General features: G+C 39.3%; 1 protein-coding gene across 27 annotated transcripts in view; it reads left to right on the plus strand.

Annotated features, from left to right (window-relative positions):
• PHF20 (PHD finger protein 20) overlaps positions 1-23356 on the plus strand; it is a 72721-nt gene that overhangs the window by 27299 nt on the left and 22066 nt on the right. For 11 of the 27 annotated variants that reach the window (XM_064730217.1, XM_064730216.1, XM_064730239.1 and 8 more), the window contains 6 exons: positions 214-390; positions 1196-1375; positions 8303-8578; positions 16875-17054; positions 20637-20735; positions 22481-22642. In XM_064730217.1, coding sequence (XP_064586287.1) covers positions 214-390; positions 1196-1375; positions 8303-8578; positions 16875-17054; positions 20637-20735; positions 22481-22642 — 1074 coding nt within the window. The remainder of the gene's footprint in view (positions 1-213; positions 391-1195; positions 1376-8302; positions 8579-16874; positions 17055-20636; positions 20736-22480; positions 22643-23356) is intronic. The other 16 variants (XM_064730225.1, XM_064730241.1, XM_064730224.1 and 13 more) reach the window with 5 other exon arrangements.

A 23356-nucleotide genomic window follows, 5' to 3' on the forward strand; every position in this document is an offset into this window, starting at 1 on the left:
AAGAAAAAAGTTGAGAGCTTTTGCTGTATTTTTATGCTTATTTGTAACTTATTGTAGCTTTTACAGAGGCCTGATTTTCCAGGCTTTTTAGCTTTTGGTATTAGCCTTAATCCTTAAAAAACACACTTTGAAGGGAGTCATGGGGAGGGAAGAACTTGCAAGTTTGCTTGGGATCTGTTTGTACTCCTGTACCATTAAATACAACTGTTCCAGCTCAGGAAAAACTTAAGAGCTCTTCAGATAATGCTGAGAGAGACCAGATCAGGAGGCGATCTTCAAGACTCTCATCCAGTATTAGCCATGAGATTTTAAATACAGATCTTGTCACAACTTCCACGGAAATTCAGACTTGGAAAGATGCAGTACCTAACCAAAATGAATCTGAGAAGGGTAAGTGCCTTCACAGTGTACGTCAGATTTTTGTGACGAGGTGGTCATGTAGTTGTTGCAAACTCTGTATTTTCAGTTGCTTAACCTGCAGGCTCCGTATCTGCCATTAAAACCTGTTTGCATCAGCAGTGCAGAGAAAACTCATGGAAAGTTTCTATTGCTCTGCTGCCCTGATTGCTTTTGGCTTTTGATTCCCTTTCTGTCAGTAACCTCAGCATTTCCCTTGGGTGATGGGAGCTTCTCCAGCAAAGGAGAGCTCCATAGGCTAAAACTTTCCAAGGAAATAGTTAGTTTGAGTTTTTTTGATTGTTTAGTTTTCTTTTGTAGGGAATGCAGGTTCTGACTGTGAAAATGAGGTAATTTCAAAGTTTTAACACTTTCAGATTGTAGAAGTAACAGCCCTAGTACTGGACTCTTACAGTTCTTACAGATTAATCCTATTGTTGAAGACTAAAAGCATCAAATGGGCTGCTTTTATGCTTAAACAGGGTTGAGATAACACTCCCTTTTCTGCCTTGTGCTTCACTGCCTTTCCTTTTTGAGGGAGCTCTTGTACGAGATCCATTCTATTCTGGGCTAGAAGCAGTTAGCTTGTGTGTTTCTAAGCAGCTGTAAGTTCAGAGGGGCACTGCAAATTAGTTGTGTCGCAAAAATTTTGTGTGACCAAGAGCAAGCGGTCAAGAGCATGGATGGGTATTTTTCTCCATTATAATGTGATGAGGATTCCCCTTGTTCCCCCCACAATGTTCTGAAGTATGCTTTTGTATATGCTTTTTACTCAGGGGAAATTTTTTTCTCATTCTAGTCCAGTTAGAAATTCCTGTTGAATCTGACCAAAGTTTTGGTGAACAAGGATCACCTGGAAACACATTGCATAGCACAGCACTCAGTACAGACGCCAGTTTGGAGGAAGAAAAAGCTGAAGACACCGAGTCTTCCTCTGTTCCTGTCAGAACTCAAGAACCTTCTGCTGCTACAGGTTCAGGTTTTTCATACTTAATGTTGATGCATTTCTTACGGCAACTGACGCCAGGTGTTTTGTACTTGTGCAGGTGTTAATACTGTGCATTTTTGCAATGTTAACTTTGGTAAAAAAATGCATATTGTTATACTTGTGGACTCGGTTTTAATCTTGTGCTTTCAAGTTGGACAGCAGTCTTAAAAGTGGAAACTGTAATTTTTAAATGACTGTTGGTCAGTTTTGAAAACTTCTTGTTTTCAGTGTTTGGAATTCTGGATTAAATTGAACTTAGCACCATAAAAGGTCAGGTTCTTTTCTCCTTAATGTGTTGCAAGTATGTGGTAATATTACTATTTCTGCTGTTAGGAAATCCTGATTGTGCATTTTTATATCCTTTTGTTTAGTCTTGGAGAATTTAGTACAAATGTATGAAATAGTTCAAACATTTCAGTTTGAACTGTCTTAATATATTTACTTTATTTTCTTTAGCTGAGGAGTGTTCTTACCTTGCCTTTTCAAATTAAAATTTCCTGTGCAGATAGTAGACTGTCAAAACATGGTGCTGTCCTGTGATTATTTCTCATAACTTTCATCTTTGGTTCTACAGCTAACTAGGGAAACTTGAAGTACATATTTGCTAGTTTATGCTCAATTTAACAAGTTTAATTTTAAGTGTAACAGAGCACTTTGGGAGATTTACGATTTCTCAGCATTGCTGGAGTAAACTGTGTGGTGTTTGTTGGTTATTTTAAATTTACCTCTTGTTTGCACTTACTTTCTCTCACTCACTTGGGTGTAACTGTTCAAGTCACATGTCCTCTCCCTTTCCACTAATGGGTGCCCTCAGTGCTGGAGGGAACTGACCTCTTCACTTTGGTTGGATGTGTAAATGAAAATGTATGCATTTACACTATTTAGAAATATGAGCTCTTTTGATGTTGGTCTCCTTCAGGTGTTGCTGAGCATTTGTAATTTGGGTTTAATCTCGGGAGAATTCCAACTGAATGTTTAATATTTGTGTGTGTAGTGTCATTCACATTAATGGAATGTGTGGGATGTGGCCTGAGCTTGCTTCAATGGATACAAGCTGCAAAACTGTGGGAGCAGGGCTTGGCTAACACCTGCCCAAAGGCTCTGATAGGGTTTGTGAACTCTTGTTCCTGGCTCTTTTGTCAGGACTTGAGCAAGCTAGATTAATTTGGGAATAGTCATTCACATTGCATTCTGACCTGAAGTACAACACTGTTTTTTAGGTAAAAATACACACTTCTGAGTCTGGATTTTATTTAATTGAAATTTGTTTCAGTTAACATTAGAAATCAGACATGCACCTCAGTGGACATCCAGATGTGGCAAGCAGATGTTTTTATTGTAAAGGATTGGTGATAAAAACTACGCAGGGTCTTGGAGGAAATACTGTCACCTGAAATCCAACTGCAAAAGTCTACATTTCCATACTTAACCAACATTAAAAATGTTATTAACAAGCAGTTTTAGAAAATGTATATGTTCTATCACAGATAAATCCTGTGTAGTTAAAAGTGGATCTGTGTTTCCTTCTCTGTGCTCTGTCTTGGTTGTGGGATTGTACTGGTACACCCCCGTGCTGATGAGTTGCTTGATGGGGGAGCAGCAGGGCTTGGTATTTTAGCTGGTGGTGGTGTGTGTGTAGCAGCATGACAGTGACAGGCGCCTCTAGGTGGGGTCTGAAAATACCTCTGAAAATCTCCAATGGCTTCTCCTCTTATGGAGGGGTAGATATGTTGCAGAGCCCAGGCATGCGGTCCTAAAAATAGCTGGTGTTGGAGACTGGAAGTGAATTAAATAATTTATGGATGATTATCAAGGGAAGAGATAGGCTCCAGATAGAATAACTGTGTGTCAGTTATGTTCATTAGTCTGCCGTGTGTTTGAAAGAGATTTGGGTCTTGGGCAGGGGGCAGAGTACATTGTTGGAGAGTAGGTGGTCTGTGTGGGAGAAGAGGGTGTCTGCTGCATGTGAGATTCCCATGAAGTACAGCATGGAAGTTAGTCATTGGTAGCTTTGCATATGTAGAACAAAGGCAGTATTGTAACCCAGTATTGCCATTATAATTTGTCTGTAGACTTCAAATCTAGTCACTAAATGAGAATGAATTATCTTCCTCTAGGAGAATACTGTAAAACCTGTGTTTCCCTCAGTGTGATTTGTTAATGTCATTTTGGCATTGTTGAGTAGTACATTCTGGTAGTACAAATTTTATGTTACATGATCCTTAGGAAGAAGGTTATTTTTATAGCATTTGAATATCAGGAATTTTTAAGGACACAAGCATTCCTTTTAAAGGATATTTTTCTGGTCACTGGTTGGTAGATGATTCAAGATTAATAATGGTTGCAGACATTTATAACAGCAAACACAGTCTGGAGTCTTCCTGTGACTGAGATGTTTTAAAATGTAACATGTTCTGAAAGGGCAATATAGCACTGTTTGTCAAAAATGAAGTTCCTTTTTAAAAAAAGCTTCACCAAAATTCTGAATAATTACATGTACTGAAAGATTAGAATCCTGTTCTCCTGGCTTTTGGCACCTCTGATGACAAAGGGACCAGAAGTGGTGATCAGAATTTAGCTGAATCAAGCTGTCTTTCCAAAAAATATGTGACAGTCAGTTGGCAAATTTTTGCAGCCAGTTAAAGGTCTGCATACACCTGAAAACAAGCATTTCATAGCTGTTCTTATGAGTTTACTCTTGAAAATTCCTTTAAATTTAAAGGTGAGCTGCCTTTGCTTTGCACACATGCACTATCCTGTTTGTAGTTGTATTTGCTAGCACTCTTGAAATTACTTATTTATTTGCATAGACATGCATCAGGGATTCTATTTGCCTTATACTTACACCTGCTTTTCTGATTTTGTTCTGTTAGCTTTGGGTTTCAGTTAGGGAGAAGCATAAGCCCTTTTCATCACTTTGAAAGAGCTGCTGTTTCTCCTGCAGCTCGCCTCAGTAGGCTTTAATCCCTTCACGGTAGTGTGAAAGTTGTATTTTTGAGCCTAACAAGATATGGTAGGTAAGTGAGTGCATCGTGCCCTGCTCACCTAAAGCTCCCTAGGGTGGGGCACCTCAGCCTGATTGCAGTGTTTCAGTTACAGGTCAAAGTACAGGTAAAGCCTTCACATCCCCCCACCTGGCCCCTCCAAAGGTAAGTTGAGGTGTGAGTGGTGCACTGCAAGGCACTGTACTTTACTACCCAGTACAGGCTGCTTTTATTGGTACCAGTTTATTTCCAGCACAGGGGGAAACTGGTGAGTGGAGTGCCATAAGAAATACTCTCTTGAGTAGTTCTTGCAATGCCAGGTAATGTTAGAGCTCAAAACTCCATAAGTTTATAAATATGTAATGATCAGTGATTATTGATGCTGTTATGTATTTCTTACACCAGGAATCTGCTTCTGTGGATTCTGGATGCACTGGAAATTCTTGGATGCTGTCCTTACCTAAATTAGCTTGAGAAGAGCAATTAAGCAAGATGGTTTTTGTTTCACAACTGAGATATTGTGAGGGCTTTGGAAAATAAAGGAAGAAATGTAATTTGAGAGCTGAAATGATGAAACACTTGGTGAGCTCAGGAAAAAACAGCACAAGATTTCAGAAGGAATAAGTTGAATGAAATAAGTAATTAGTGAGGCCACTGCCCAGTGTGAAGTGGTCCAAAACGCAGTGTGAAAACTGTCAGCACAAGCATGTTTGTTACCATGACCTGTCATGAAGATAATGTGCCAAAGAACATGAGTTTTAGAGAGTTCCAAGGTGTTAAATTAAACAGCAAGTGAAGAAATAATTTGATCTTGACTTAGTACTTCTTTGGAGACCAGGAAATAGAAAGTGAAGGTCTCCTCATTTTAGCCAGCAGTTGTATGTGGAAGTCTTAATAGCTCGAAGCTGCAGTAAAGCCATCTTTAAGTGGGGAAAAATGGGGAAGAGTTCTGTGCACTGCTGCTTCTTGGATTGTTTACCAGGATGTTGCAGGAGGTGCCGCAGGATGGCAGACCTTCAGTCAAGGTACAATGCTGCTGCCAAATATTCCTGTCAAAGAGAGAATTGGTAATGGTGTAAAAACACCTCTGGTGGACTTGGAAACTTCACACTGTGCATTTTACAGTGAACTTACTGCTGAACATGGTCATAGCTTCCCCCTTGGATAATTCAGCCCAGTGAAAAGTGAGAATGGTTGCTGATGGGAACACTGAAGGAATGTTTTGCTCTGTAGTGAAGCTTAAAGGACGCAGTGATGTTTGACCATGAGTGTCTGTGCTTAATGTTGTAATGGCTGACTGAAAAGCAGGTGAAGAGTTTGAATTTTGATTATAATCATGAGAGAAATAGCAGGTGTCAACTTACCATTCATTTTCCTCTGTACTCATAGAAAATAGCCACCAAACTCCTCTGTAAAGGCAGTTGCCTGAAAATCTGAAGACAATACACCAAACTTATTTCTCTAGAAACCAATTTTAGTGTCGTATGTTGTGAGCAAAAATTCTGTGTGTAAGGACGGTAGCTGCCCCCTTAGGTGCTGGTGTAGGATGTTGTTTTCAGAGTGTCTGGAGCAAGGACTCTCCAGAGGCTACCCTGGGTGGCAGTGTTGGTTCTCAGTTTCCTACTGTGCCTGGGTGACAGGGAGTTCTATTGTGCTACTTGTAAAGAAGGAAAATGTAGTGATGGGAATGATTGAAGCTTCAAATTTTGTGGGATCATCTATATTTTTATTAGTCTGAATACATTCCTTTTTACACACTGCAGTAAGTTTTTTGTCTGCTTCCTTTCCCTTTGCCCCATGTCTTTGTTATCCCTGTTTCTAACTTTAGCTAATGCAGTCCTTTCATTTTCTAACTTGTAGCCGATCAGTTAGAAGCCATTCCCTCTGTCTTCTCCAGAATCTGTCCGGCTCAGTGGAGAACAAGTGCTCTGAGCTTGGATGTGGGGCCTCATCCTGACAGTTGTGTGATGGTGTAATAGTTTCCCTTGTCATCTTTGTAATGTTTTTTTGTTAGGTCTTTGGACCCCATTACTCCCTTCTGCTGCAGTTGTTCCAGTTGTTTTCCAGCTTCATGTTGGTTATTAAGTAGTGACAAGTTCTCAGCATCTGTAATCCCAAATGCTGTTTTTTTTCCTTTAGAGTCAAGAGAACCTTCCTATGTTTGCTTTCACTAAACCCACAGGCCATTGCACTGAGCCTTCCTGAAATACTTTTTCATTCTTCCTGAATGCAGCTTTTGATGGTCTGCAGTATATTTTGATTTTGGTATTGGCAAGCTTCATCATTCTGCAAGTGTGTCTGGCTTTGCTGCAGTCTTATTGATGTTCCTGTCAGCATGTTCTTAACGTGGCTATGCCAAAGTGTCTTCCTCCTGGTCATTACCACTGTGAAACACCCAAAGCTAGTGTCTTTCTTTGTACTATTTTGTTCTCCAATTTCATTGCATATTCCTTCTTTTAACCAGCTTGGTGTTGCATATGACTTAATCTTTCCCTATGCATTAGGGTACAACTAGTTGTGTTTTCTCCGTGTTAAAGATTTGTTTGTACACAGTACTTAAAGGCTGGACGTGCCTCAGAATATAGATGTTTCGGATGCTTCTCTGCACTGTGACAACATTTAAGTCTGCTGCTCAGTAACACCATTTTTGTTACTGCATGCTGAAAACTTGGAAACAAGCTGTACTGTGTTTTTACTCCAGGATCGTGTTGACGCTGCCTTTAACACTCCTTCTGTTCAAAGCCTTACTGCACTTACAGGAAAATCTTATTCTTGTTCATAATGTTTCTGGGTACTTTTGTCTCCTGCTTACAGCTACTTCTAATACAGTGTCTTAGTTTTCACTTGTGTGCTGCATCCCTTCAGTTTTAGTCATGATTGCTAGGTTTGTGTCTTGCAGTTAAACACTGCTTTCTTAATCCTAAAAGTCGAAAACTCTTGTAAAGATGGAAATAACACTTTAGTACTGGCAAAGCAAATTAAAATTGGAAGCTGGGATTTTTTTAAATGATACCTCCTTTCCATTGTCTTCTAGCTGGAGAGGGATTTTTGGATGCTGTGTGGGTATTAGTGATGGATAATTGCGTAGATCTATTTAGATCTGTTTCCTCATTTTTACCTCTCATGTGTTGTATTTGGTACAGATACTGGTGACAGTAATCTGATTTAGTTCAAAATGTTTATTTTGTATGTTTCTTAGAAAAAATATGAGCTAAAAGTTCCTGAAATTCATGATAGATACAGCCCTGGGTTGCAGAGCAGTACTCTTTGGAATAGGTGTCTTAAAATGTTCTTACATTTGAATCTTTTGACTTTTCTTACTTTTTTGAGAAACTAAGTATAGCTCATAGGGAACATTTTGTAACAGATGCAAGCAATTTTGTGTTTCATTGCTACTTAAAAATTGAAATAAAGTTCAATTTTACTTTTAAAATGTTCTAACATATTGCTTCTATTGTCCTTGGAAATAACCAGGCTTTGGTGGCAAAACTGTGCACCCAGAAAGCAGGTAGCAAAATAATTGTAAGCAGAGAAGCAGAACTGTTTTCTTGCTTTCACCAGAGATGTGAATAGTTGTGAAGAAATAATCTTTAGTATTCGGACATAGGGATGTAATCTCTGTGTGATTCAGTCTTTTATCTTCGGGAGCACTGTACAGTGAGATCAGCTGTCGGGCAAGGACTCAGGGAAACAAAATATTTTAACTTATTCATAAAAACAGTGGTGTCATGACAACTGGATTTATGAGCAGTGTAGGGTAGAGTTTTCCCTTTAAAGTTACTAATCTTAAAGGCAGAAAGGCATTAACATTTTATTTCTAGCATTTCATAGCTAATGTGTGTGAATGCATGCTTCTTTTTGCTGTTGAAGTTTAGGAAACCATTTGGTAAATATAGCATATGCATGGGGCAATTTATCTGTTTTGTTCTTACAGTAACAAAACCTTGTAGGAGAACAGATTTTCTTGCATCAAAAAAAGCTGCAACTGTTGACCAAGATAACAAGTTTAGATGCAAGTTCTTGGACTGTTCAAAATCCTTCCGCAAAGCCAAGTTATTGCATTATCACATGAAATACTTTCATGGAGTGGAGAAGGCTGCAGAACAGCAGAACCCTGTAAAAAGAAATATTCAAACCAGAGCTTCTTTGGCTTCTGAAAAAGCTAATCAAGAAAGGTCAAAAAGAGGACGGACCACAGCTGGTTCACTGTGTAAGTATGGTATTGATCTCTTTCTTTTTTAAACAGCAGCAGTCAGGACAGACAGAAAATACCAGAAATCAGTTTTCTTTTGGGCTGAAGGTGTCTCTTTCAGGGCTGTGTCTTAGCATGTTCCTGTGTGGAGAAGAAGCATAATATGTGTGCACATCATGTTGTAGAAAGATATGAAGATGTTTCTTCTAGAATTCAAGATCATTTTCTGGTAAAGATCCCACTGTGCAGCTTCTCTTATTTTTCTGTAGCAGCTCACTTGCATATTAAACCTCTGTTCCCTTTTAAAAACCCCGTTTCCCTGAATTTCTGACTTGAGTTTTATTTTTCTCCTGGTTTATAAATAGTATTCGTTGGAGACCTCTGTCCTTTTCTATATTAGGGAATGGTTTGGCTACCTCCAGTTCTCTCCTATTTATTCCTTATCTTTAGACTCTGACTTTACTTTTCTGTACTTTACTGCCTTCAAGCACATACCCGGCTGGAAATCCAGTATGATTTTCTGCAGTATTTACTGTTCTATGTCATGAAAAATTGTTGTATTTACGAGTGCAGTTGTTTCAGCTGTGTTTGAAAAAGATCTTCACACAACAGATGGTCAGTGGAAAGGGATAAAAACTTACTGGCTAGCCAAAAAAAAAGGAAAGCAAGTTTTAACTGCTTTGCAGTCTGCAAAATCACATTCACTTCTGCTTCACCCTCATTCTCTGAAGCACTCTCTGCCTGGCATGACACCAGAGTGGCAGTCTAGGTCTAGTGTTAACTGCAGTGGTTGTTGGTAACCTGTCCAGACTTGGCACTTGTGGACTGATGTTGCTGTGTACTTCAAGTCAGTAAAAGGAGTCATGTCTGTCTTCTCATTGAGGCTTTTTTATAAAACCCATCTTTCTCCTTGCTGAGTTCCCTAATGTCTTTTGTCTTTGCCGTTCATCTTTTGTTAATATGTTGTTTAAGAACTACAAAGTATTGCAAGTTGCTCACAGAACTCCAGCTCACTACAGCAGGATATATCCTGCCTTGCTTTGCTTTGTGGCTGCTTTTCTTAAGAGTCTAGAAAATGAGTTTTCATTTGAGGTGCTGCTGCTTGTTCCTAGCAAGATAAGTGTGACTTTACACACTGTAACTACATATGAACCCCAAATATTTCTGTATCTTTAAATAATGCAAAGGCATAATCTTGGATTAGGAATGCATTAGGATGTAATGATTTGTATGTATTGTACTCTGTATGCAGCTTAATTGAACCCAAGTGTTGCCTGGAGAAACATACCTGAGATAGGCATGGTGTGAGGACTGGCTGCTGACAGCTGCAGATTGATCAAAACAGGCTTTGTGCATGTCATGGACTTTTCAATAACCAGACTTCTATTTGGCTCTTTTGAACTGTGTAGTTCTTTTTGATTTGAGAAGTTGTTTTGTTGTGATTGTCTTGAATGCACTGACTAGTGATTCAAGATCTTGACCCTTCCATTTATCCTTTCCTCCAAGTGCATACAGTCAGATGCACCATCATCACTTGCAAGTAATTCCTTGTGGAGCTGAGGTGTAACTGTATTTGCTTTTTTTAAGCCTCCACCCCTCTAATTCCCCATTTGTGGATGGATGCTTTTCACCTGGATCATTTCCATGGTGTACTCCATAGCAGCTCTCTGCACGGAGTGCTTGGGCTGCGCTCACAGCAGTTGAACTTTGCATCAAGGTGATGGCGGGGCCAGGTGGGCTGTAAAGTTCTCAAGTCACCTTCACAGCTGAAGCCTGCTGTTGTGGAGCTATAGTACTTTTTTTCTTGATGAGGAAAGACAATGTCATTATATATTAGTTATATGTCTGATACTAAGTGCCATTGTTTTCCAACTCAGTGTGTTCTTTATGACTCTGATGTTTGTTTGGTGGTGCTACACAGCTGAAAGCAGAGTTCATGAGATTCATGAGCTCTTACTTTGAAGTTGTATTTGAAGTTCTGTTCTTTGTCCTAATGGCATCTATAGAAAGCCTGTCTTCTAGGCAAGACCTTCTGTCTACTGAGCACTTATGCCACCTTTTCAAAAGGCTTTTCAGGAGGTGCTGCTTAGAGTGAATCCATAATTCACTTTGGTATGTGATGGGTATATTTTCATCTTTACTGTCCTTTCATGAGCAAAAAATCTCCTGCTTAAAAAGAATATATTCAAATAACTTTACCTTTTGGGTACAAATGTGATTTTCTTGTACTTCACTATATTAGGTCGATTTTAGTGCTTAAGAAAAGGTGACAATTTCTAACAGATAAAAATTTCAGCAATCATGATTTTTGTTATTCTATAAAATTTAAGATGCTCTTGCTTTAGGAGCTTTGTCACACTTGTCTCACAAGTTTTATTTTAGACCTCTGGAACTCCTTACTCTTTACGCTACACAAAATAAATGGTGGGGGTTGTCTGGTGCTGGATTTAAAGTGAAAATACTTACTGCTTTTAAAGTTGTAGGAGAACGTATAAAATTGAGAACAGTTGCAAAACCTTTTCTTTGCAATGCTTAAAATTAACATTTTGACACATAGAAAAGAAGATGGATGTAAGTGGTCTTCAGTGACCATGTTGTTATATTTGGGAAAGAACAATTCAAATCTAGTTGCTTTAAAATTTCCCGTATGTAAGTTGTGTTACTTGACATTGGAATCAAAGCTTGAGTGAGTGGGAAAGGTTAGTGTGGGACTGATTTGAACTGTCTCCCCTTCTTTCTAAAGAAGGATCTTGCCTTTGCAGTAGCAGAATTGACCGATCGGTCTCTAAATTCTGTAGTTGCTCTGAAGAGAGAGGAAGGTACTGCCATTGCCTGCAGCTTGTATTTTACATATGCCTTACAGAATGTGCCTAAACAGAATGACTAGGATTTCATGGCTACTGGATATGTTTAGGCAATACCTTTCTTAAATTTATCAGAAAGTAGTATGGGATCATCATGATGAGACAGCTCTTTCCCCGAGTGCATGTTACAATACTTACCTCCTTGAGTTGTTGCTGCTTTTGGTCTTCAGGAAAGAATTGTCCTTACATAGAAGAAGGCAGTTGATGTTATGTCCCCCTGGGCTAGAGGGGATGCAGGTATACCTGCCCTCAGCTCTCAGGCTGCATTATACCTCAGGAGCATTGCAGAGCCACCTGCAGGCCTCTGTTAGGAGAATTGAGATCTGTAGAAAATATATGTGGATGTGTAAGCCTAAAAGAGGCTTTTTGAGTCTGGGCTGCAGATGACTTCAGTGTTGGTCTTAGATGAAAGAGTTGCTTAGATTTTGTGCTAGCTCAAGTGGAGATACTCTATGAAAATAATTGGTATCTGTGACAATTTATGTCAGCTGCTTGTTGATTGTTCTGTGCATCTGTACTCCATTTTTTTATTACAGCATTCTTAGTTGGAAGGGACCCACAAGGATCATCAAGTCCAACTCTTAAGTAAAACTGGATTCTGTGCCCATATACATTAACCTTAGGACAGGTTTCTTTCTTTGTGATCCCTTCTCTTTTGCTGCAGAACCCCTTAGTTTACTGTTAAAGTACATCATCCCATACTGTGACTTGTACCCTGCAGACACTGTAAACAATTTTCTCTGAAGGTATCAGTTGTCTCTTTCAGATATGTCTGTCTGTCCATCCATGTTATTTTGTATTAAGTGCTTGCAGAAGATTTTTCTTAATAAAGATTGTTGTTTCCTGACCTATAAAAATGTTTTTTCCTGACCTAGACCGCTCCAAGGGCATGAGGCATAGAGTAGTTTCATTTCTTTCTTTGTTACCTGCAAGTCACAATTTTGACATCTTGACTTGGAGTTTTTCTGTCTTGGTGACTCATTTTTTTAGTGAAGTCTGTCCATTTGGAGATTTGCTAACATATAGGTAATGCCTTTGGGCTGAACATATGTTCTGAAATCAAACAGTCAAGATTTGAGTGCTTGCACAGCTGATGTGTCCCTGTGTTGTACTATGGTGAAGCTCTGTACTTGCTGGATGCTGAAGATTTCTCAGGAGACACAAACCTCATGAACAAGTAGGGGAGTTGGTAATGGAAGTGCCATCTGAGGTGATTTGTGTGCTCTTAATAACTACTTAGTACTGGTGTCAGCACAGATGTACTGACAGCGATCTCATGAGTTGATACCCATTGACTCCTAGGACACAGTTTAGCCCCTCTCAGGAGTTTTGGTAATAATGGAGCCAAAGTCAGTTTTGGAACTTCAAAAGCACTGTACAGTATTAGGCTTTGATTTGGAGTGTGGGTGCAGTACAGTAGCCTCATTCTGGCAAGTCGCTCCCACTCTTGGCTCTCCTGTGTTCCTTGCCATGAGGAAGGAACCAAAGGAAGAGACCTGCAATTTTTAGTTTGCCTACTGTAAAAAATCTGTCCTTTCTGTGGGGTCCATGTAAATCACTTAAAGAAAGAAAAAATGTTTTGTCAGTAGATTTAAATTTTTTCGCATAACCGCAATTTAGAAAATTCTGCCTACTCAGAGTTAATTACAGTATGTCCTGTTAGTGTATAAACGACTCCATCCATGAATTCTTTACATGAGTAAAAAAAATTGGTATTTTGTCCTTACTTGTGTTACTGATGAGAGCTGAATTGTGTGTGAGTGGACTTGGCAAACTTGTTTTGACATCTTAAAATATCTCAGGCATCTGGTTGTCTCTAACAGCTGTTCACAGGCAAACCTCTGGCCTGTTGTGTAATGATTGTAAGATTAATCCTTTGGGAAATTTTCCTGTATCCTCTTGATTCTGGCTGACTGATGCCTCTTTGCTAGGCAGTGGGTGTGCATGGTGATCTACAAATGTGGGCTTTTTCCTTGGAGCCAGGGAAGATCTGCATAAACACCCTCTGTGTTTGCAGAGTTGCTGGTTGTATTTGGCTTATCAAGACAGTACTGCATTTGGTTTCTGGGGAGTGGCTGTAAGTCAAGATGAAACATGGTCTCTCAGTTCTTGAAAATACCACTGGAAGTTCCCAGCAAATGATCTCACAGCTGTGGATGGTACCTTTGTCTGATTCACATACTTGGGAATGCAGTCTCTGCTTCCTGTGAATGCTGAGTTATCTTCTTACCTGGGGTCCTACATCAGGGTTCCAGGGGGCAGAAAGCTACTGCCTTGTCTGTCACTGAACCTCAATGTGTTTAGTAGTAAGTTTTCTAAAGCTCTGTCTGTGTGGTTTCTGCATAGTTGAGGTAATTTCATATTTCGGGTTTGTATGTGTTCCTAAGATCCTTCACAGCTTCTGGGTCAGCTCTTGGTATGACAGAGGATGCTTCTTCCAGGCTTAGGGGAGAGAGGCCTGAAAGAACTCCATGGAAGAAGGCTGGAGGCAGTTAATCAGCAATCCTGTTCATCTCCAGTAGCAGTGAACGTCCCCCCTGTCCTGTTAGTGATATTCAGCGTCATCTGAGCTGGAAATTAATCTGCTCTGATCTTTAATCACAACATTACTGTTCAAGGACAATGAAAGTGACATTGTCCAGGGTGTCAGGAGGCTTTTTGTGCCTTTTGTGGTTTCCCTGAGGTGGGACACAGGTGTTTATGTGTCTTCAAGGGGCCTGCACAGGCAGCTTTAGGAAACACTTAGGGATCCCCTGTGCACTCCTCATAGGAATCTCCGTGAGCGTGGTCCTGCTGTCACTGCAGCCTCACAGCCCAATGCTCTGTGACTGGGTGGAGACAGAGGAGTAGGAAACCTTCTGGAGGGTTAAGGTTGGCTTGGGGAGACCAGAGAATGGAAACAGGTGGCACAACTCTGCAGGCGGTACTAATGTAGAAAATCCAAATGTGAGAAATGTGCAAGTTTTAAAGTCACATGCCTAAATATAAGGTCTTAGTTGTGTTTGTTATGAATAATTGTTCTTTGTTCTTTAGGGAATGATTTTATAAACTAACCTGAGTTATACTACCAAATGAAGAGGTAAAAGAACTCTTTAGTGTGGAAGGCTTGTAAGCTTGTATCTCCATGGCACCAGTTTTAATATTTGCTGTCTCAAAAGTTTAGGATAAATTTCCAGGTTTAATCTCATCATCTCAAATTTATTCACAACTTCTAAAATGTATTCAGAGTGCTCAGAGATCTTGTAGACCCTCTAAACTTTCTTTTCAATGGAACAAAGATGTTTCAGAACCTAGCATATTTGTGTCTGTTACTGGGGAAAAAAAAAAGAAAAGCATCCAGTGTATGACAGAGTACCATGACCCCTCCCCCAGGACAATGTCACAGCTTGCTGAGAAATCTTACAGAAATAGATTAACCTGTGTGTCATAAAAGACAGGATGTATTCTTGGCAAAAATCTCCTTGAAGTTAAATCTCACAAAGCTACAAAAACCCAGTGGACATGAAATACAATTTTGCTCCACCAAGATCCTGTGTGCATCTGTGTCAGCCCACAGGAAGCTAAGAGGCCTTGTGCTGTTGCAGACTGCTAGGATCAAGGTGGCTGTGGTGTTCTAAAGTGTTAATTCATGGGATTGAGTTGAGCTGTTGGGCAAGGGAAAGTTAGGAGGCCTAAATGAAGGCTGTAAGGTGTGTACGGATTTTTGTATTGTAATTTTGAGTTTCACTGATGTGGTGTTCTGCAAATATTTTGGAAAATTATTGCAGAGTAGACAGTTAGGAAAGCTGCAGAAAATATTGTTTGTGTGACTTTTCACCCTGTACTGAAATACTCCATTTGCATTTCATAAATTTTATTAGGGTGCTGGTGTTCCCAAAGAGACTATGTAGTACCTGAATCTTAGTTGTCAGCTGCTGTGTACCATGGAAAAAGTTTTCATCTGAAACTTTTCTTCCTTTGGTTTTGTCATCTGAACTGATGATATCTTGACCCCTAGTCATGGGAGTCCTCAGAGGAACAGGAAGTAAATATAGACTTGACTTTAAAACAAACAAGTAAATAAAGACAGCGCCAAAAACCCCAACCAAACAAAAAATTACCAAAAAAAATTGCCTGTCTAGACAAAAGGCATCTTTTAGAGGATCTTGTGTGGTAATTGGGTTTTGGTTTAATTTCTATGTTTTGTGGCTGCTGTAGATCACTAGGGCAGTAGACTAGAAGATAAATTTGGTTGTGGAAGTAGTTACAAGTGGCTTTTCTGTTTTTGTTTGGAATTATTTTTTTCCTTTCAGTTCCAACTTCCTAGAGAGAGAGGACCAGGGAAAATGTTATCAGATTTCTGCATCTTGGAGTTTCTTTTGCTTGAAGAGATCCATGTGATTCTGAAAGGTCTAACAATGATATCTTTTAATGTGCCTTGCTATTTCTTCAGCTTGAAATGATCAGGGCAGGGTGCTTGATCTAGTATTCTTCTCCTAAGTGTGCCCTCTGGGCCTCTTTCCCTTTTCAGTCACTCTCAGGTTCTGCTCAGAATTGTTTTATTAAAGGTGTTTAAGCATGGCATGTTAATCTTCAGATGAGAAACAAGTTGCCTTTCTTATCCTCTGAACTTTTGAGATGCATATGATGATGGAACCAGATATTTTTGATAAATGTCAGTATCCTGTCACCTTAGCTACTGGGTCTCATTGACCAGGATACTTGATGCAATACTCCAAAACAAAATAGCAACTGGTCTTGTTCGGTCCGCTGTCCTATCTGCCATGCAGCTTTAGCTTTTATCACCTTCACTGCTCTTTTTCTGTGTCCAGGAGTCTTTTCAGGAGGAGTTGCTACTTGCAGTTAGGAGGATGAAACAGTTTGACTTAATTTAAATAAAATTGTAATCTCATATGAAGCCATGTCTGCATCTTAAGATTTTTATCAATTTCAGGTAGGGGTTCTGAATTCTTGCATCTCACTCTTCATTGAAACACTGTTATTTCAGTGGTATGTATTTAAAAACTGTTCTTCCTAATATGTGCAGAGCTGCTTTATTCCACTTCTGTGTATGTTACAAAGCACACTTAGGAGAACTGGCTGTGGTTCCTCTAATGAAACCAACTGGGCACTTTTTCTCTTGAAGGAGCTAATAAAAATGACCCAACCTGTGTCTCTGCTGAACTGAACTGTTTCTGTTTTCATCTTTTCTCAAAAAAAAAGTCACAGTTTTTCTGGAAGAATAGAGATTTGGGAATGGACAAGTGGACATCCCTTGTTTATTTTTGAAAGAAAAGCTCATCAGCAAATCCAGCAAAAACATTGGTGCTTTTAGCATTTTAGGGCTAGGACTGAGTTGAGCAACGTCTGATCAGAAACATTCCACATGGTCTGTCAGAGCTGCTGCTGCTGAAATAGACTGACTTTGGAAAGTATTTAAAGCTTGGACTTGGTCTTTGTTCTGTTTGTAGATGCTCCTCTACACATAACCCTCAGGAGTACCCCATATAGAGATGAAAAAGTAGAAAAGAGAAGAACTTCAACTCCTGTAAGTGCACTAAATAGTCACCGCCATTCTATTAGAGACCAAACCAGGAACCACATAGCAAGAGCACTGCGGAGACCTCGGGAAAGAGAAAGAGTTCAACATGGTACGGCTTTTGGTTTAACATGGAAAGGAAAAAGTCTTGAGAAAGTTTTAAACATTGTAAGGAACTGATAATATTCTGTATACCTTTTTTATAGATGAGTAAATGGTTGGTTCTCACAATTAAGGGGTAAACATTATATATATGGTAAAAAAAAGTTTTATAAATGTATAGTTATGTGACTGCAATGTGCTCCCCCTGGTATGTGATATCATTGGATGGTCTTGGTAATCCAGGGATTTGGGAAGGTTGGCTTGTTACTATGGCAACACTTGACCTGCAATCAGAATGTAAGAAAGTGACTTCCACCACTGGATCGGAAGGAAGGAGTTGACTGACAAGGCTCTAGGAGAGGCAGAGATACAAAAGGTGAAGCATCCACCTTGAAGATGAGCCAAACAAGTGGTGGGCAGCCATGAGGGCAGTTCCCAGGCCTGCTTTTGCCTAGTCTTTGTTGTATTTTTGTTAAGGTTTAATAAACCCTTTAAATTTTTTTAAGTGAGCGGTTGTTTCTCACACCTTCATTTAGAGAGAGTAATTTTGTAAAAATGTATGGTATAAAATGTAAGCAGTGTTTTTTCAATGTAATTTTGTAAGTTTTCATGCTCTCTGCACTAGGGTTTATTCTGCCCAGTCAGTTGGTAACATTTATAGGATGTAAAAAGTACTAAAGTATTAAAGGTCATTAAAAGGTTGTAGGTCTTAATTCTGTTAAACTCCTGGCTGCCCAAATCATTAAATATTTTAAGTAATCTTGTACCTACTGAGATACCTAAACTTAAAAGAGGTGGATGGGGGTGGGCATGAGGCACCATGACCTAGGGTGATATGTTTTGTAGGGGGTTCTTTTCAATAGCACTTGACCACTTCTTGTAGTCAGCAATTGCTACTAGACATCTCTGAAGAACTTCATGACTTTGACTGTTCACTGGTATCATGTAAACTCTGTTTATACTGAAATCTGCTGTAATATCCGTGGATAACAGCCAGATGGGATGGGGGGATGTATGTATACACAATAGAAACAATACATATTAATAATAATATTTTGTATGTATAGAAATAATATATAAATCATTCCCAACATACTTCTAGATTACTGCATCACCACTTTATTTCAGTGAGAAAAAACTTGAGTCACAGTGATGAGAAAAACAAACAAAATCTGAGGTTAGACTGCTGTATCTATGACAGATGCTCTGTCCTGGAGATCACCTCATAGCTGCCTGTGTCTGTGTTGTCCTGTTGATCATAGCAGACAGACAGTACTTAGCATCTTGTTTCTTCTTGTGCATCCCTCGCTGCCCTTCCTTGTAGGAAGGTCTGAATGAGGCCCATCAGTATCTCCTCACTCAGTGGGATGTGTCCTATGTGCACGTGTGGCATTTAGAGATTATAATGAGCTTTCACAGTGGTGATGTGATGGAGGATGGTGAGCACTCATCCCAGTTCTTATGAGTCTCTGCCATTCAAGGAAGTTGAAATCCTCTGTCTTTTCAAAAAAACTCCAAACCATTAAAAATCTAGTTGTTTTTGCTTAATTTCTAGGATTATGTTTCTCAGTTTATCTTTCTGTTTGATTATGTGAATCTGTGAGGATGCTTATAACCTAGATAAGTCTCTCTGTCTGGTCTTATGTCAGTGAAAATTCATTACACTTCAGAGCACTTAGAAGAAACAGCTTTAAACAATGAGATTGTTTAGTACCTAGTTTTGGAAGATTCTAGTATAGTACTCGAATACTTGTTCTTTGAAGATTTTTTTTTTCATGGAAACATGCATTAACTGCTGTGCATTTCAGAAGATAGCTCCACAAAGAAGTTTGCAAATATTTAGATTTCTTTTTTCAGATTTTAAGACATATGGGGAAGCTTACCAGGGGCAAGGTGGAGAAAGTGACAGTTTCTTTCACGTTTATTTTGAATATTTTGATAGTGGTTTAGGAAGTTTCCCATGTGCCCTTGGATATCTTCAAAGAAATCCAGTAATCTGATCATGTGATAAATCATCATGAAAATAAGGAAAATTTACCTACCTCTGTTTAGCTCAGTTATTCTCTCTTTGCCCCTTCTGGAAGAACAAAATGGTAGAACTTTCTTGCATCCCTGTGAGCAAAGAGAAGGGAATGGTACCAAGAGGATCCTGACCATTGGAAGTACAAGAGATGAGAACAGATGAAAGTAAGAAGGAAGTTGGAAGCACTGTGTTTGACACTTGAATATGCACCTTTTCTTTTCCTGTTTTTTGTTTGGGTTTTTTTAATTTCCCTCAACACCGAGAGGTGGAACAAGGTGACTTTTGTGCTGCCAGCCCTGCTGCAGGTGCCTGGTGTGGCCGTGTGGGTGAGCTCCCTGAGGTGCCTTTGCTAACCTCGTGCTAAGAGGGGCACAGAAATAGCAAAATAGCAGGAAATCTTTGAGGACTCAGAGAGATGGGCACGTGCAGAGCTAAAGAGTCTCCGGAGGACAAGCTATTAAGCTTGTCCTTCATGCTTACCAGAGCAGATTAAATGTGACTGCCATTTGCAGTTTCTCACTGGACTGTTTGTGCCATAAATACTCAGCCGATGAATCGGGGACTTTACTGTTGATGTGTGAAAGGGGTTGATATAATATGCTGCTATTGCTGGTTTACTTTATAAATGGTTACAGACAACCTAGGGTTCTCAAATGGTTTGTGCAAGTGAAGATTTCTTACAGTATACACTGTCTTCAAGTGCTTATTCAGATCTCTATCATCTGACATTGAAATAGGTTTCGGAATGGGATGGTGAGTGTCTAATCAGCCAAGCACTCTGAGAGCAGAGCCATTTTGAGATACAAGACATCCTTCCATAATAGGCATTAATTAATCTTTGAGTCAGGGTAATTTACATAAGGAACTGCATAAGTATCTAGAAATTGTGTGCTGGGACCTAAATCTGAAAGATAGGATGTAACCAAACACTGGGGTCTGGAAAGCAGGCATTTGTGTACATGCCCTTGCAATAGGCTTATACTGAATTGTGCATGCTCTGGAAGCATGCTTTGAGGATAGACTTAATTGACAGCTGTCAGTCATTCATAATTATGGTGTGGTTTTAATCCCATAAAAATAGAATGGAGAGCGGATGTTGAGAGAGTAGTTAAAGCCAGCTGAATCATTTTTACTCCATTTTCAATATAAATAAAATATTTGATTGGGGAACTGAACTGAAGTTTAGGGTCTTGTTCTGTTACAGTGCTAGTGAAATGTCCAGTCATCATAATTTAAAAAGTGGACATAACGAATCCCTCAGGTTTTTTTTATGATCTCTGAAGCATGTAAATAATAAGTGGGCACTGCTGAACATTTCATTTCTCCTACATGATGCTTATATTTTGTTACGGGACAGTCAAATTAGGACTTAAAATAGATTAATCCAATTGAGAGCTGGGGAATTCTTAAAAGTAAGTTTTCTTCTTCTTGGGTTTATTGTTGTGTTTTGTTTTTTTTCAGGGAACTGGCCTTGATTGTCCAAAAGAATTGGAGGCTTTTAAGAACATTATGAAGTAGAATAAATGTATATATTTTTTTAAACTAATTTGGAATTTTGTCTAATTTCAGTTGTTAAAGGACATGAGAAGAGCAAAGAAAAAAAATCCAAAGACTATGAAAGATCCAAGTCAAAGAAAAAGAAAAAAAAGAAAAAGAGATCTAAGCCTGGTAAAGTTCATTTTTCTTCTGTAGATGAAACTGGCTTCATTCTTTTGTTTTATTACCTCCAAAAATCACTTTAGATCACTTAAGATCAGGCATTGCATTTCAGCCTTTTTCTTCACTTAGCTTTTATTTTATTAAATAATTGATTTTAAATTGTGGTTGACAAGATAATCTATTTCCTGGTTAAGCTTCCTCAGTAATGCTGGATGGTGGCTTGTAATAGTGCTTGTAATGGCACAGAATAAATGTCACTCCTAAATGAATGTCAGTGTATAAGTCAGGCTTTTCCTTAATAAGTGTGCTTCTATGCAGGCTTTGCCCAATTAAGAGAGTGCAGATGCCCTGTGTGCTCTGGGACTGCTTTATGAATGCTGGAGTTTGCAAACTTTGAGTCCTTTTTTTCTGCTGTTAACCTTATTATTTCTTACACTTTCACTTTGAGGGGGAGTGGGCTGTAACAATGAGCCCAATGTCACAGCCTTAATTTCTTTCTTAAAGAAGTTCTGTAGAGATTTAGTAAAAGCCCAGTTTAAAGTCTAAACTCCAGCTGTGTCCCTCTTTCATGTCTCATAACATGCTGTTGCACTACATTAAAGTGGCTGTAGTAGCAACATGTATTCTTGGTTTCATCTGTGGAGGCTTGGGAATGCTTTCCTGGGGCCACTTCAAGCTTTGAACTTGAGACAGTGGCCCAGGTGTTAGAGGTAATGGATTCTTCACTACTGAAAACACAGCCGATCCTGGAAAATTTGTTTGAAACGTTTAAGGATCAAGTGTGACAACATCCTCTGTTATTGATGGGGATACAGCATACTTCAATCTGCTAGGCATCGTTTGTGAAACTACATCTCCCTAAGGAGGAGTTTCTGAGATAGAAAATTCTCTGATTGCTGCCATGAATAGGGCAAGCTATCAAGAGAGTGGATTGGAAGAACCATAGGCCAAGTCACTTAGAATTGTACTGCAACAAATAATTTTAATGAATTTCTGATTGTATGGTGCTCACAAGTGTAATGATAAAGTGCAAAATATAATCTGTAGATTTATGCACCAAGTCCCCACAAGCCACCTATCAGTCTGTCATTGGGTTTTAAGATGTTGCATGCCTTTTTTTGATGTTGACCTTATGGGAATTCAGTCCAGAGCTGTGAAGATTTTTTCCAGGTAACTGGAGAGTGCTGCTTGTAACTTCAGCCAGCCTTGGTTTATATCCATTGTAGGCCTCACAGGGAAACTAGTCAAGGTGTTTTCTTCACACACTCTTAATCTGGGCTTGTCCACCTGTGCATTCTGTTCCATACATAGACTAGGAAAACAAGTGCTTTCTATACGCTTTGAAGTCTGTGAGATTAGGGAATGTGTATAACCTCATGTGAGTAAGAGTGGGATGTGAGGGGGAGGTCTCCAGCGAGTGGTGCTTGTGTGAAAGTGCCTGTAAAGCAAAGGTATTTGTATACCTACTCAGTCTGAAGAATAGTTGGCCTGGAAAGGCTGATCACTTAGACCTTTGTCACTTCTGGCAGCAGTAAACAGTGACTGAGCAGCGTAAAATTGTCTGGTTCAGAAAATACCTTCTTGCCTCTGGAAAGCTTGCGCATCTTGCAGCAGCATCATGCAGTCCCAGAGCTCCAGCATACTGGGAACTGGCTCAGTGAGTTACACATTTCTGCTGTGGGCATGCATGGTGCTGTTTCTTCTGTCAGCTTTTTTTGACCATAGATTTTTCATGATTTACTACAATTTTACAGGGTATTCGGGCACTGGGGAGAACACAGATATCTCACAAGAGCTTTCACCTGAAAAATCAGTTATCACAAAATCTAATTCTTCAAGTAAATCATTTGCTCATCCAAGCACCTTGCTTCACTGCACTGATTCTGGACAGCATAAGGGAAGATCAAAAGCAAATGGTGAGATGGCTTTTCCTCTTTCTCCTCTCTGGCTTTCTAGTTCCGTCTTTCATTACCAGTAAATATGTGAACAGCACTAACATATTTGAAAACTGATTCTTATTGTATAAATTTGGCTATTCTTACTCAGGGCTGTGTGTATTTCTTTCCCCCTGCTTGACAAGACTGGACCCAGTTCTTTTGCCTGAGCTTGATGTTGCTGCTTTTTACTTTGACTTTACTTTCATATACACTTCAAGACTGTTGCCCTTATCTCAGAAATCAAACTCATTTTGCGGGGTTTTTTTCAGTGCCTTATTAACTCCTAAAATAACTATGTTACAACTTAATAATTTTTTCATATTTCCAAAAGTTTCTACAATGTAAGAACTCCTTCAGAGTTAAGAGTGGGTGTTTAACGAGCTCGCTGTGTTCAGGAGACCATTGGGTGTGGTGATGTGTAGTTGTATTGATACAGAATGAATATGCTTATAATGACTTTCTGAGCTTCATATGTGAAGCTCTTGAGTACTGTTTATTGATGTCTTCTTCATAGTACTTCATTCACACAACCCGTGAAAGTCTGGCTGCTGTGTACCAGCTTTCATTATTCTCAATGTCTTGCTCCATGTTACTACTTACTGATACAAGCTGGTACAATAAAAAAGATAAACATTTGATTTTTCTCTTCTTAAAAGTCACAGATTTGAAGGAAATAGAAAATATAAGACAGCG

The sequence above is a fragment of the Zonotrichia leucophrys genome, chromosome 20 (genome assembly GCF_028769735.1).
Source record: "Zonotrichia leucophrys gambelii isolate GWCS_2022_RI chromosome 20, RI_Zleu_2.0, whole genome shotgun sequence".
Lineage (NCBI taxonomy): Eukaryota > Metazoa > Chordata > Aves > Passeriformes > Passerellidae > Zonotrichia > Zonotrichia leucophrys.